This window comes from Solanum pennellii, chromosome 4 (assembly GCF_001406875.1).
Source record: "Solanum pennellii chromosome 4, SPENNV200".
NCBI lineage: Eukaryota > Viridiplantae > Streptophyta > Magnoliopsida > Solanales > Solanaceae > Solanum > Solanum pennellii.
In genome coordinates this window covers 37,320,223-37,337,081 of record NC_028640.1, presented here as the reverse complement: position 1 = coordinate 37,337,081, position 16,859 = coordinate 37,320,223, and the positions used below count along the sequence as shown (strand labels likewise).

The 16,859-nt window shown below is 31.9% G+C and overlaps 1 protein-coding gene across 3 annotated transcripts in view; it reads right to left on the bottom strand.

The window, feature by feature from the left end:
* The window catches only part of LOC107017833 (phosphoglucomutase, cytoplasmic), a 21,148-nt gene extending 16,339 nt beyond the window's left edge, over nucleotides 1–4,809 (bottom strand). The window contains exons 1-5 of one of the 3 annotated variants that reach the window (XM_015218105.2): nucleotides 4,670–4,809; nucleotides 4,451–4,539; nucleotides 3,121–3,202; nucleotides 2,313–2,368; nucleotides 1,962–2,075 (exon numbers count right to left, since the gene is read on the bottom strand). In XM_015218105.2, coding sequence (XP_015073591.1) covers nucleotides 1,962–2,075; nucleotides 2,313–2,368; nucleotides 3,121–3,202; nucleotides 4,451–4,531 — 333 coding nt within the window. In that variant the 5' untranslated portion in view covers nucleotides 4,532–4,539; nucleotides 4,670–4,809. Of the gene's footprint in view, nucleotides 1–1,961; nucleotides 2,076–2,312; nucleotides 2,369–3,120; nucleotides 3,203–4,450; nucleotides 4,540–4,645 lie in introns of all 3 variants that reach the window. The other 2 variants (XM_015218106.2, XM_027916379.1) reach the window with 2 other exon arrangements.
* Between the last annotated feature and the right edge of the window lie 12,050 nt (nucleotides 4,810–16,859).

Here is a 16,859-nt window from a genome sequence, read left to right as displayed (position 1 = left end):
CTTCCCCCATCCCCCACCCCCACCCCCACCCCACCCCTCAAAAAAAACACAACTAAACATGAAATTGAATGAGGAGTGCGAGCAGCCTCGATGAGGTGCCAAATCTTTCTCTCTACTACTCTATCCGTTGAGGGGTGTACAAATTAGAAGACTGATTAATAATTCCTTGAAATTAGGTCATAAACGGTGCAAACTGGGAGGACATATATTCAACGACATTATCACTATGAAAGGTACCAATAGAGAAACCAAATTGATTTGTATTTTAGCACAATAACTCTTGAATTATCATCAATGAAGCTACAATATAACGAAATCTTAAGGTTGAGATGATTCTACTATGAATTATGACCCCAAAGATCAAAGTGAACTAAGGAAAAAATAGTCTCTACACAACTCTCAACACTACATGGAAAGGTAGTGCGACTGTGTTTCCTAAGTTCGCAAGATTTACAATCTGATATGGACAAACAAGACAAACTAGGCACCATCTTTTGTACATTCAACAAACTTGAATATCACAAACATTTGTGAACTAAGTGTGGAGCATCTATAATTGGACATGCTCGGGTGGGATTAGGAGAGGTAAGGCTATAGAGGCCTTGTTATTCATATTCTACCCCAATTGTCTGTCTCCTACGGCAGTCCTATATGATAAAAGAGTCCTCAAAAGAAAGAATATGGCACAAGATTAAAAGGACAACCACGGACATAATGAACAGAATTTAAAGTGACAGAGCATAGCGGATTAGCTAGCCCAATTCCTTTTTCTTTCGTTTGGATCCCATTCGTTAAACTCTGAATAAACAATATTTGACCGAAGTGATTTATCATCGGAGATATGATCAAAAGCAGTAGAGTCCACAATCAGGTTCCAAGACCGTGAGACAGTGCGATTGAGGCCACTTGTGGAGATGTCTGCTTACTTTCTCAATAGTGTAAATACTCATTATATTCCTCTTCAGATAATTAAACTCGTTGATGACATGTAGTGTCCGCTTGAGCAACATGAGCATTCTATAGCATACTTCACGAGTGTGTCCCAGCTTATGACAATAACTACACTTTGGTCTAGATCTTCCAAAATGACCTCTTCATCAATTCTTCATGGATTCTGATGATCTACGTTTTGATTTCCTCATTAAGGATTTTGGATGAATCATAGCACTTAAGCTTCCAATTCTCCTGTTTTGGAGCCAAAAATATCACCCAAAAGACATCTTGTGAAATTTTACTTGAAAACAGCAAGCAATGAAGATCTGGTTGTACTGTACAAGAATTAAGATCTCACCAAAAATAAGAAGTGACTGGATCTTGAAGAGAATGGTAAGGATCAGCTCAGAGTCTCCTCATGATGCTGACAGTAGAATATTTCTTTGAAAAAATGGCCTAAAGTAGCCTGGAATTGTCGGAACAGTGTTAAAGTCGACAAAAACCTAGATCTTGCTGGACTGTGATCAAAATCAGAGAATATTGGGTAGGATTGGATTGATGGAGCAACCCCACTGGAAAAAAGATCACCAAATAAGCACGCGCTAGCACGTGGATCTGACGTGCTCGCATGAAAGATACTTTTGGCGGTGCGTGAGTGCCTATGTGTTGCCTATTTTCAACAGATCTGAAAGGTATTCTGGACCCAGTGGTGGTGTTGGAATTTGCACAACACTACCAAATATTAATTTAATGCAGACAGCTGTTTTGCCACCTGAAAAAATGTCAGTGACTGATTCTCTTCCATGGAAATTTGCACAACAATTAATTTCCCACAAATACTCTGATACTATGTAGGAAATATAGGAGAAAATATTAAGTAGGATACTACTTACAAACCAGATTCCTTTTCCTATTCTAACAAACTATTATGTTGACAAATACTTGAAACAAGTAAACTCGCATTATCGAAAAGGAAAGGGAAATATGAATAAAGCAAGCTGATGTAGCTCTAGAGGCAAAGTACTTACATCAGCCCCGACTCTCTCACGAACAACAGCTGATACAGCAGGAGTGGACAAAAGTCCATTTTGACCAATCCAAACACGTCTTACTCCATTTGCTGCTGCCATTTTTGTAATGATCTGCAATGAAACAGACCAAAGAGGTTATACGCTGAAATATATCCTTCGATTAAGGCATAAACATTAAGGAAGTTAGGCATCGGGCCTCAATAAAAACATGAAAAAGAAACTTTGCATTTCAGAATGTCCCTTATGCATTTGAGAGAACATTGAGAACATTTTTATATTATTGATTGTGTTCAGGCAAACAAATATCCAAAATAAAGAATTGCATAGGAAAAACTTTATTAATAGTACCTGGATAGCATCCTTTGAATAGTATCGGCCATCACCAGAAACCACAAGTGTAGCACCTGCAACAATAAAAGTGTGATTAGAAGAAGGGACAAGACAACAAAATCATCGACTGATCCATAAAATTATATCTATGCGGCTGATCTATGTAGAAGGGTGGGGTTTCCGTGGCACCAGACGCCTGGGTTGGAACTTTCTGTATATATCTATTATAGAAATATAATAAATACTAATTGTGCCACCCGGAGTAATAGCTGAACATATGATGCAAGTGATGAAGAGTCAAATTTCACTGTCAAAGGACGCGATTTCGAATCCCACTTGGTGCACTTTTTCTTTAAGCTTTCTGTAGAACTTTTTAACACAATCTTTGTTGACCTTTTGTCTATTCTTAACTTTTGCTCACTTTCTTTTCTTCTCTTCTTTTTTTTTTTAATAAAAAAAAACAAGAGATCCATCTGTCACCCGCCCTTTGGACCAATCACAGCTTTCTTCCCTTGTATTATCAGCACAAAATATAAGTAGTTCCCTTTTTCGAAGTTGCATGTTTTGCAGTAAGTTGTTATAATTATTTCATTCTTTCTTTTGACCAATTTTCAATATAAATCAAGACAAATAACCCAAAATGATGCAGAAAATTGATCAAACCAGCTAAATTTTTACTTTTATTTGAACTGTATAAATAGCCACACTGTTACGTTCAAAGCAATGTGGCACCAAAACCTCCAAATCCCAGATTCCCCTCTGCTTCCAATACATGCAAGAAATGTAGTGGAATACAGCTAGACAAGGAAAACATAAACTTCCTCACCTTCAACTCTGTCAGCTCCAAGTGCATTGAATGTTGCCTGGACAAAATTTTGCAAGTAATGAGGTTGTATGAACACCTTCACCTGAAACAGCCCAGCCAACTTCATGTTAGACTCAACAATCAAAAGCCATTAAGATAACAGCGCATAAACAAGCCAAGACACACTATATGGACAATATATCATGCAGAACTACTGATGTCCAGAAGTGCAGGTTTATTCATGAGTCAGTTAACTACAATTTAAACTACCAGTTTTGAAAATATACAATCAAAATGCAGAAAGAGCTGCAAAGAGGGTGAATATAACAGATATTATTCTATTGTTCCAGCTGTCTCGGGACGAACCACATGTACGTTTGAGGCTTTCATCCTTGGAGGAATGTGAAGGAAAACAACTCAGTAACAAGTCAATTGGCTAAAAGCGGTAGAGTTTAAGAACATCATTGTAACTTTTGGGGGTCTGTAATTGTGCATCTGTATGTGCTTTCTCTTTTTGACCACCCACTCCCTCTTAGTATAACTCAAACTATTCTGATATAGTTTACCATAAAGCTAACACCTCTTGTGAGGAACTATGTTTCGTTGACATAGTTAAAACTCTTTTTGATGGGTCGTGAATATCCCTCCAACACAATTTGATCAGTGTTTTTAGTTTTTCAGAAAAAATGAAAATTTGACTTATTAACAGAGATATTAAAGTAGATTTTTTTTTTTTCAAAAATAAGATTTTATGTTAGAAATTACCACATAAAGTACTACATAAATTGCATTTGTTTCATCACAACAACTGATTCTGATATCTAATCTTTGTCAGCAAGTTTAGGTTCTAGGCCTTCCCAAGAATATATAATGCTCAAGAAAAGAGAAAACTAATTGAGCATAGTTCATAGTGTTACTGGCAAGCAAGGATCTTACTTGATCTAATTTAAATAGCTTATTTTATGTCCAACGAAGCATGCATGAGGGAAAGACAATATGATCAAGTAAATTTTAAAAGACACTTGTCACGCCATTTGATACTTTCATTTCCATTAATAAAATATCTCATTAGATTACAATTTATTCCTTAGATCTATACCTGCTGATTACAATTTGTATACCTTGATAACTACTTTAATCAAAAGATAATAAGTGCAAGCAAATCCAATGAAAATTGGATTGTACTCGAGCAGCAAAAAAAGCATCTGGAAATTTCACTGAATCGGTGGAACGGGAAGGAGATAAAACCGTGCTTCCACAGAGATCAATCAGAAAATGTATCAAAGTTGATGAAAACATTTAAATTTTTATTTCGAACAAAGTGTTAGTTTGAAATTGCTTTCAGATTTACCTTCTTACGGAGACCGGAAGTACCAGGCTTCTGTCCTTCAAATGGCGTAGTTTCGACGCGAGAAACCTTGAAATTTGCCATTTTCTTCACTAGAAAAAACAGATCAACAACACACAAAATTAGCAGAAAACACAAAATGGAGAGATTCACTCACATATAAGCACAAACAATTACATCTACAATGGATAAACGTACACCGTCAGAGAGAGAGTTTCTTACATCTGAAGATTTGGAAAGATGAGTTAGTGATGGATGTGTGTGGAGCTTCGAAGAGAGCGATTCACTATTATAGGCGTCTATATTATTTATTTATAGTTATACTTGTATTTACTTAATTTTCACCCAAATTTTAAAAAATACTTTTAAAAACAAATTTTATTTCCAGAATATTTCTGAAGTATCAACATTTTGCTATAAAAATATTAAATGAGTGTTTCATTATTTTTTTATTTTATTTTTTAATCATAGACAATCTCATATAACAAAAACAAAAAGGAATATAGTACAAAGACTTCCAACAATTCTCCTGGGCTTTTCGATTCTTTTTAGAATAACTTTCATATATAGCAAACAAAAAATTCATATTTGTATGCTTNTAAATATAATAAGGATCAATTCCACCAATTAACAGCACCAGACAAAGCACATAAAATCGACAATGTTACCCATTTTTCGAATCCATTTTGTACCAAAAATGCCTTTAACTTTCTAAAAAAGAATCTAATTAATAACCATTGGAACTACACATTACATTCAGGCAGAATATAATTGTTGGCATTGACTATCAATTTCCAATGATTACCTAATCAATGTCTAATGATTTAACTTAATAAAATAACATTTTCCCTACCCTAGTTCAGCAAACATTGCCACGTATGTATTCCACTTTCCACTTCCCTTTCTTGCAATTCAGACAAATCAACCAACACCATTGGAAATTCACCACCATAATTTAATTAATCCTAAAAAAAGTTTAATGACTCATATCAGGTCATTATTCGATCCAACCATTTTATTATCCATCTATTCTGACCAGCCTTCCCACTAGAAAAGAAATTGAATCACATACTAAAAATAAATATTATTATACTACTACAGCTGCATTGCATAATTTACATATACAAATTGATGGAATTTAAAGTACTTACCAGGATAATCGACGAAACCGTGTAGCTAACTGCTATTCTTAAAATCTTGAGTTATGAATAAATTATTATGGGAAATTTTCACATATAGCAAACAAAAAATTCATATTTGTATGCTATAGCAATGTTTGCATAATTGCGCTCCATAGTAAACATAAAACTGTATAATTCGCTATACATACACAATTGTATAATTCGCTGGCCTANTTCACTGCAATTGTATAATGCACAATTGTATAATTCGCTGCCTATTTCGCTGCAATATTTTTTTAAAAAAAATTATTTTGCATACAATTGAATCGAATTAAAATGTATGTATATTGCATAATTATAAGTGTATGGCAAGAAGATATATGTTTTTCTCTCGTTATACAAAAACAGAAACACAATATATACATTTCTGTTGTATAAAGCTAGAGAAAATTGTACTTCATCGCAATTGTATAATTCGTTGGCCTTTTTCTCTGCAATATTTGTATAAAATTTGCATTTTTNGAATTAAAATGTATGTATATTCCATAATTATAAGTGTATAGCAAGAAGATATATGTTTTTCTCTCACTTTATACAAAAAACAGAAACAAAATATATACACTTCTGTTGTATAAAGCGAGAGAAAATCGTATTTCACTGCAATTGTATAATTCGTTGGCCTTTTTCGCTGCAATATTTGTATAAAATTTGCATTTTTCTACAATTGAATTGAAGTAAAATGTTTGTAAATTGTATAATTAAGTGTATAACACGAAGATATATGTTTTTGCATGTATATATACAATTTTCTCTCGCTTTATACAAAACAAAAACAGAATTTATACACTTTTGTGTATAAAGCGAGAGAGGCGAGCAGAGGGAGAGCGGCGAGCGAGAATGGGAGAGTGGCGAGCGAGATTTTTGGGAGAGAGATGCCTAGCAAACTTTAACTAACGTTTGCTATGGAGCACAATTAAATCAAACCCTAGCAAAATTGATTAAAGGTAATAATATGATTAAATAATGTAAGTTAACAGTATGAAATGTAAACTGAACTTTTTAGATTGTTATATTTTTTTTAATATATAACTACTCAAAATTGTTGGCATTATAGCAAGTGTCAACTAGAAGGGGCTTTTAGCTGTTTCATTTTATACAGCTTAAAAATTAATTTTTTTAATTTTATTTAGACACTATAAAAGTAATTAAAATTTATTTTAACTTAAAAACACAAAATAAAAGATTCAGCAGATTGTGAATATCTTTTATATATATATATATATATATAATTTTTCAGTTTTTAATCTAGATGTATTTATAAAGTTTTATGTGGTTTATTGACCTTATTACATGCAAAAGATTCATTTTATGATTTATTTATTTTGAGAATTACAAAATCTAATGGTTTTGTTACGATTGTTATTTTAATATTACATACATTAAGCATATATATATATGTATGTATGTTCAGTCATGCGTGTACATATAGTTATTATTCACTTATCTCTTTTTTTGTTATTTTTATTTATATAGATAAATAGATTTGACTGTCATTAAAAGGATATTTTTTTAAATTGTAATTTAAAATTTAATTACAATTTAAATATATAATCTTTTAGATTTGCTACTATAAATTATAACTCTACTTCTAAATTATTTTTGAACTACCGGAATTGAAATACATGAAATATCGTAAAAGACTTGCATGAAAATAAATTAAAATATGTCAAATTGTTAGCACATACAGTCATCAAATCAGAGATCAGAGCAGTATGATTTTTATTTAAAAAAAAAAGTTATCACTCTTTGTTATTTTCAATCGCTTAAATAAGTATCATATATTTTGTTATTATTAATTATATATTTTTCATATTCTGTTAATTTATTTCATTATAACACAATATTAGTTTAAATACATCTTAAGTATTTCTTACTTTTCTGATTCTTATCAAAATAAAATTTATATTTTCTTAAAAAAAATTTGTTTCCTAAGTTAAAAAAATGAAAAATAACAAATTTTAAATAAATAATAAAAATATAAAATTTGAAAATATGCAAGGGGTAAAACAAATATTTAAAAAATTCAATTAGGAAAAACGGAGGAGAATGTCTTTCAAAGTTGAGGATAATGTAAAGTTTGGATGTAAATAATTTTTACCCATAAAAACGGAAGGATAGGACATTTTGTAGGCTATTTTTCTTTTTTTTTCTTTATTTTTATGAGGTTGTCCGTATTTACGGGAGTGGGAAACTTTTGGTAAGAACTAAACAACAAAATAAAAATGTAACCACTAAATAATAGTAATTTGGATCTCCGAGAATGCGCCCCCAACCCCCATTTTATTTCAAAAGTTAAATGAGTAGCAAAAATAGGAACCACGGAAACAAAAAAAATGAAAGAGAAAAAGCTCAAATATGTCACCGAACTTTCAGAAAAGACTCATTTATGTTATCTGTTAAAAGTTTGGTTCATCTATACCATTACTGTTTAGAAAAAGATACATTCATGTCATTTTTTTAACGGTAATTTTGCAAAACCACTTTTCACACATGACAAGTTACGATTCGTCCACGTCATAATTTTTTTTAATAAAAAATCAAAATTCTAAAAACACATTAAATAAAAAAAACACCCAAATAAAGACCCACCCATGTTTTAAAAAAACACCTTTAACCCATATTAGTGATCCATTTCTTTCCTTCAATTTTTCAATCTGAAAATTCTAATAAAGAAGAGAGGTTTCTTCACTTAAGGACAACAGACCCTTCTCCTTCTCCGACAAATTTACGGTTCTTCCTTCAAAGCTCGTTTGTGAAGATTAAAAAGGTTAGTTTATATAGTACTACTAAATATTATTTAGTGTTGTTGGCAAGAAGGAGGAGGAAAGAATAAGGCAACTAATCCATATGCTAAAAAGGATTTTGGTGCAATATCAAGGCTCCAGCAATATTTGGTGTGGACTTCACCACAGATAATTTGAGGTCATTGGTACATAAATGGCAATCATTGATTGAGGCTCATGTTGATGTTAAGACAACTGATCACTACACTTTGAGAATGTTCTGCATTGGCTTTACCAAAAATATGTCCAAACTAACAAAAAAGAACCTGCTATGTATGCAAAGTCAAGCCAGATTGGCCAGATTCGTCGCGAGATGCATGACATCATGGTTAACTAGGCTCAATCGTGTGATTTGAAAGACTTTGTCCTAAAGTTCATTCCCGAATCAATAGGTAAAAAAATTTAAAAGGCAACTTCAAGCATCTATCCTTGCAGAATGTGTTCATTCGCAAGATCTTGAAGGTTCCTAAATTCAACCTTATTTTCGATAGAATAAGTTGAAAAAACTGCGCGATTGAGTTGAAGATGAGATGTGCTATAAGTTGACAACAAGAAAGTCCATTGAATCACTTGTGAAACTTGTTTCAAGATTCAACTAAGAAAGATCATTTTCTATATTTGAAGTTACGAAAAAAATAAAAATAAGCCAAATCAAACCATATCCAATAAAATTTTGAATAGCACCCACAAGTAGAGCAGTTCATAAAGGCAAAATTTCACTCAAACTATCAGCTAAAAATCCAACACTATCGCCCAAATCTTTACCCACACCCAATCGAGCAATCCGTCTCTAATTATAATTCAAAGGGATTTTAGTTACTGGAGAAATATGCTGAATAAGTATTCAATGCCCGCAAGTTTAAATCCAAATTTCTTAGACCAATCGATATAGCTTCAACAACAGCTGGGAGTACAAAGTATCTCACACCAAAAAATGCAAGCAATTTTTCTATGCAGGAAAACAACAAACCTATAACACAACTCCAATATCAACACACTGCATAACCTGATATTTCCACATACTGCATAATCTAATATTTCAACAAAAATCACGTCAACTGCATTAACCTTGAAAATTTCCAGGCATCAAAAAATAAAAAAGGTTTAACCTTTAAAATGTCTAGGCATCACAAAATAAAAGGTTTAACCTTTAAATTGTCTAGGCATCACAAAAGAAAAACAACACAACTTTCATATTTCAGAAGAATCGGGGGTTGGTTCCCCTTGCCCCTTTTTTGCCATCATCTTGATACGTTTTTTTCTCGCATCATTTTGTAACTGATTGCATGTAACAACCTCCTTTCCTCGCCAAGTTATCTTTGTTGGCGAATAAGGCAAGTTTTTTGGAGTTGACACCCCAGTTGCATTTCCGGTGAATTGAATTCTTCTACCACCAATTGATGGCGTCATTCTGCTCTTTCTCATGGCCAACAATGTATCAACTTCAAAGATGGTTTTTGGCCTGAATATTGGGTTTTCATCGTCACCAATATCAGGTTCATAAGCTGTTAACTGTCGAGTATCAAATTGAGTTTGAAAGGCTGATTGTTGAGATGATTGCGTACCAAATGCAGGTTCATAAATGTTGCTTCTTAAAGCATGACCAGATTGTTGTGTTCCACCAGTTGATGTCTCACCATTTTTTTTACCTTTGTCTTTTTTTGAACTTTGTTCAGCCCCTTTTGCCTATCTCCAAAAATACACAATTAATACAAGTTAAAGATATACCTAAAATAAGAAAATAAGTTAAATACCTTAGAACAACCTCTTGTGTTGTGATTTTGTTCCCCACAATTACTACATGTCATTATAGAACCTTTCCTTGGTGAACTCCATTCTTCTTTTCTTTTTCTTGCTTCATCTGTGTTCTATCTCTTTTTTTCGGGTCTTCCAATCGGTTTGATCATTCCTAGTGGTTCCATTGCATGAGCAAGATCAACATTCCAAAATCTTTTTTCCCTGACAGGTTGTATTTTATGCTTGTATGTCAGCAAATAGACTTCTTTACTGTAAAATCAGTGAATTTGTGTCTGTGGAACAACTTTCTCATGCATAAATGCATTGATTGCATGAGGGTAGGGAATTCCCGACAAATCCCACAATCTGCATTTGCATCTAATATGCTCTAAGTTCACAGTATGCCTATCATCACCTTCAAACACTTCATAACCATAATCACTATTAAAGTTCACTGTGTATCCATGTGCTATTGCCCTATAATCATTGTACAACTTCATGCATTGTGGACTATATTCAGTTTTCCAATGCCTAACTTTGTCTTCATTTTTTCCAACCTAGTCATAACCTTAATCCTTATTTCCTCCAACATTTTGATAATTGGCATACCTCTTGCTTCTAAAATCTAAGCATTGAAGGATTCTGTGAAGTTATTTTCAATCATTGTGTTCTTACACTGTGTGTCAAAGTAGGTTCTATACCATGCATGAGGTGGTTACTAATGAAGTCCTTAGCAGCATCTTCATCCAATTCGCTTAGCTTGTTAAGTTGATCTTTGAACTCTTCATCATATGTGCTCCAAGCACACCACCACATCAACTTTTCATTTCCCCGCTCCTCTAATTTTATTAGCCAATTAGCTTCAATGTGTCTAACACAAAATCTTTGATGAGCTGCAGGAAGTACATTGCTCACAACATCCAGTAACCCTTGTAAGATTAGAAAAACATAGAAATGAAGTGGAGGTCACAATCAAAATCATGTTTAAAAATGATATACCTTTTGCATGTTAGAAATAAAAGTCACTCCACTTCCATCTTTAATGTCCAAAGACCTCTTCAAAAGATCCACAAACCATGACCATGTCCTGGTAGTTTCTTTGTCAACCACTGCCCATGCAATTGGATAGAATTGATTCATAGAATCTTGTCCCACAGCAACCAACAATTGAACTTTGATTCTAACCTTCAAGAAAGTATCACCCAAACCAATGAGTGGTCTTAATCCACTTTTCCAACCTACTTTCAAGGCATTAAAACATATGTACATCCTCGAGAACTTTCTTATATCTTGCTCAAAAGCATCTTTTGAGATGTTTATTTCAACATCAGTTTCTGGATTAGACTTTTTTAATTCAGCCCCATATGCTTCAAGTTTGTTAAAGTCATCCTTGAAACTCCCTTCTACTTTTTAAAGGATCACTACCTTAAACTTTTTAGCTTGGATTTTGTAACATTCAAATCAAAATTAGTTGATTATTCTTCTTTCATTTCCTTCACAATTTACTTAGGATCTCTCTGTAATTTACTTTTGAAGTATTGAGCTAATGTCTTCGAATCAGCCCTCGAATTTTTGTAGCATGGAAAACAAGTATGTTTGCTTATCAAATTTTGATACTAAATCCAGAAGCCCCTTTTTATCCCGTGAAATATTACATTTAAAAGGGCATCCAACTTGACAAACATACCTAGCCCTGCTAGGATCAGTTTTTTCAATCTTCAATCCACGTTTACTAGCTATAGCATTGTAGTCCATTGCCTTTCTAGCTTCCTCAATGGTGGCAAATGACATCCCCTTCTCTAATTTTTTGTAGTGCTCCAATTGATCACTTACAGTACTGTTTTTTTGTTTCTCAAACAACTGAAGCGTTTCTTCATCATACTCCACATCAGATGGAATATCAACCTCATAATCAGAATCTCCTGGTACATGTTCATTATTGATGCGACTTCAACATCTACATGATATCTCTCTAAATGATGAAGAATGTTATGGGTATCAACTGTCAAGTCCGTATCATCTACAACAAATAAGTCAATATTCTTAGACTCATAAAAAAACCAGACATTGTAAAGTCTGAATACCATCATCACCTTCAACTATGTAGTATCTACCAGATGGTCCAACAACTAAGAGTTCTTTCACTTTAAAATAACCAAGCTCCCTTTTAAATTCTTCACACAAATCTTTGTACGACAACAAGTCTGGATCAAATTCATGTCATGTATGCATCAACTTCTTAGTGTACAATAATTGGGGAGAAAAGACCCATTCACCCCCATGGTGAAAAAGTATTGTTACTTTAGCAATCATTCTTCAGTAATGTACACATGCCAAAAAAACAATTGAATAAACGAGGGACCAACAACATACAACAATAAAATATAGTCAATATGATGATTAAACTATCCAAAATAACATAAATTGAAGAATAAGAAATAAGTCTTGCTAAGAACTTGTCTATGCAAGAAACTGAATAGTATAGTGTAAAAGTTTTGTAGAAAATACACTTCGAAACCACAACAAAAAGAAACAAATATAAAATCATTAAAAGACATATTCTAACTAATAAACAATGATACTCTTTATACTATTGTCACATAAACTCCTCCAAATCTAACATCTGAACACTATTCAGGGCCACAACAAAAAAGAAACAAACAAGATTAGGTTGAAAACTTTAACTATAAAATAGTGTTAAGCCATTTGCAGAGCAATCATAAAAAATCTCTAAATTTGACAACAACGAAGACAATATGGGACCACAACAAAAAGAAACAAACAAGATAATTAAATATTGAGAACTTTAACCGTAAAGTTTTAACCAATTTACAAAACAATTATAAAAGATACCTAAAATTTGACAATGAATACAATACGGGAACACAACATAAAGAAACAAACAAAGATCATTAAAAGTCAAAAACATTACCTATTAAACAATGCATTTACACATACAAAAATAACAAACCCACATGACTTAGAACCTGTACACTTTCTTGAAATCCTCTACCAACCACATTAAATAACTATTTAGTAGTAATATTTCAACTAACCTCTTCATACACGAGATTGGAGAAAGAACAGTAAATTCATCGGAGAAGGAGGCGTTGGTTGTCTTTTCTTCTTTCCTTAGTTAGGGTATTTAGGGTGAAAGTGAATGAAAAATCGGGTTACTAATGGGTTATAGGGGATTTTTTTTTTTAAAATTTAGGTGGTCTTTATTTGAGTGTTTTTTTTATGTCTTTAGAATTTTTTATTTTTTATTTAAAAAAATTATGACGTGGACGAATCATAACTTGCCACGTGTAAAAAGTGGTTATGCAAAACCACCGTTAAAAAATGGCATGAATGCGCCTTTTTCTAAACGGTAATGGCATAGATGAACATCACATTTTTCATCGACATTACTGCTAAGTGATAAAGAGTAAAGATCAATATTAACTATGGCTAAGCTTCAACTAGTGGTCAGAAAGTTTTGTAGGGTACCCTTAAAATTCTTTGTCACGATCCTGACCCGTTGTGAGTGATAATCACACTGACTTTCTAGTGGGAGAACTAACTAGCAACCTAAATTCAACCCATCAAACCACTTGAAAAAATAAGTTATCATAATAAACATTAAGAAAATTTTTTTAAACATTAAAAGACCGAGTTTCCATACAAACAAGATTATATTATTATACGAGTTAAAAAATATGATACTAGACATAACTATTGGTTTTAAAGGTGTGAATTGGAAATGAAGTGTGACTCTCTTGAAGGATTGTGATTTTGTTGAAGGTTGTGACCTTTATGAAATGTTATGTCTTTTCTAAAGGGTTGTGCCTTTTTCAAAGGATTGTGATATTTCTGAAAGGTTAACTTTTTTCCAAAGAGTGTGACCTTTACCCTTTGTTGTCTATAAATCGAGAGACTTCCTCTCATTTTTCTATATTGAATTCTTCCTTTCTTCTACATACATTTCTTACAAAACAAAATCGATCGATCATGTGTGTGTGTGAGATTTTGCTGTAGTTTTTAGTCCATTGAAATTATTGAAGTTTGAGGTGCCACTACTTCTTTAACGATTAATCAGTTTTATTGGGAGGAATTAATCTACAACCTCGGATCTTGTGGGGATTAAATTTCTTAAGAAAACACAGTGGGTTCTGTGGACTCGGATGATTCTTTCTTTTTTCTTTTCATCTTTTATTATTCCGGTTTGCTAATCTGATTAAAGAAAATAATAAGCTTAAGAAATTTAATATTGTTGGTATTTTCTATGGTAAGAAAATTACTTTTATTTTTTGTGTTCTTTTTGTTAGGGGAATAAAAAGAAAAAGAGAATTATTTTATCATATGATAAAATAGATTTTGGAGGAATTATTACTACTTTAATATATTCAAGTATATTTTTTGTGGTAAGTTTTTTGAATGAGTAAGATTATTTATCTTCCCATGGGTATTCAAGTATTTGCACTCCTTCAGTTTTCTTTTCATTGAGAAAAGTCATTTTGTACATAAAGCTAAGATGTGCACTTTAATTATTTTTTCTATATTCTTGGTTTTATAAAACTATGAGAAGAAGTAAATGAATCGATATTGTCTCCGAACAATATTTGAACATGAATTTAGTTTCTCGTTGAAATTCAATGTCTTCTAAGAAAAATTGAAATATGATGGAAACTGGGAAAGGAAGAAAAACTTAGCAAGAAAAGTGACTTGCAAGAAATCATTACCGATAAATGGAGTATGATTCAATGGGAGTAAAATCAGGTTCTATCTTTATTTTCCTAGATTAGTTTTTCTATCTTTTATAAGTTATGAGATTAATTTCATAAATGTTAGGATATATGGTCATTCTGTGATGATTTCAGAATATATATGTTAGTATATATGGTCATTCTATGATGATTTCATAACATATCTTTACTATTACTAATATGCATTCTGCTTAGAGAAACTTTTTTTTTGTAGTTTTCTACTCCATGTGAAATTTGATTGTGGTTGAATTTTGAAGACTAATATCTTCTGATTTACTCCTTTGGCTTGAAGAACATAAGAAGTTCACCGAAAAAAAATTAGAATATGCATTGGTTTGAAGAATATAGAAATTTCACCAATTTGTTACATACTTTGTTTGAATGAATATCATGACTTGAATAGTACAAAATCTTCATTAGGAATATTAAGGATAAATAATTTAAAAAATATAAAATCTTCATCTCTATCTAGAAACAATGTTGTATTTGAGATTTCTAGAGATTAAAACTTTTTTGATTTACTACTCAGTCTGAAAGTGAAACTGATTTGAAGAAAATAAAAACTTCATCAAAATGTAAGATTCATTCGATTAACGATTAGAAGAATATAAAAACCTAATTGTAACAGAAAGGAGAAAAAAACAGTGACATAAAATTAATAATTTTTGTGCCTGCAATGAGTGTTTCTATAGATTAAATCTCCAAAAGAAGGTTCCGTGTTGGCAATGTGTATTTTGATGGTATACATTTTGAATGCATGAAAAAAATATGTTAAAATAATTCCAAATATTGAAAAATATTTTTGAAAACATATTAAATGTGGAGGCTTCTTTGTTTGTGATAAAGACAAAATTAGACTTACTATCTAATTTAAATTTAAAAGTACATGATATGAAATTTAATGACATTCTTGTATTATGTTAGACCCACAAAATTTTTGGAGTATATTTGATTTTGTTGTCGTTGAGTCTCTCTTTAATAGTATATGATATGACTAGTATAAAACCACAAAATTATATTACTCGTTCAAAAGAATTATGTTTTTTGGTGAAAAAGTGTGATTTAAAAATATTGTGATTTTTCATGAAAAGATATATCTGTTAAAATAAATTTATTTGTATAGACATGAACATTGGTGAAAAGTGATTTTTCATGTTTGTGATGTCAAACAAACATTTGGATCACATTACCCTTATTACACTATGGTCATGAGTAATTCTATAACAACTAAATTGAATGTTATGAAACAATCGTTTTTCCGAAAAGGACATCAGGCAAGGTGCATTCTAAAATACAGTAAAACCTCGATAAATTAATACTCAATAAATTAATAATCTCTAAAATAATATTTTCCTCTGGTCCCGACTTGGCCAGTGGAAAAATCATCAATTTCGATAAGATAATAAGATAATATATTTCCAGAAGGCCCCTATATAAATATATGGTCCCATTAATATTATAAATTAATAATTCCTTAAAAGTACTAGTATATCGAAGACAATTTAGTGAAATACGATAAAATTCAAATCTAGTTGAAGCTCATTTCTAACTTTTCTTATTGCATCCAAGATCTTCGGTATTGTCTTTTTAAACTGCACCATAAAATGTGAAGAGTTGCAAAGGCGATAAGCATTTTCTTATGCGTAAATTGGTTCCAAAGATATAGTATCATCTCCAACTACATCATCAACATTGATTTCTCTGATTTTATTCACAATTTCTTCTAAGCTCTGGACTTCTGAACATGTATAACTTTCACCTGGATAAATTCAACAGGTTATTGACATCCATTTTATTGTGGTAACCAGGATTATTCGTCAATAACCTTAAGTTCATGAATGATGTTTTAACAATAGGTTCATTTAAATTATTTGAGATTGCATCCCCCGAACGAACTGTACAGTATCAAAAATAACTTGTTATTGTCTTAGATATATTTGTTGTCCAAACATGAATTGCAAAATTG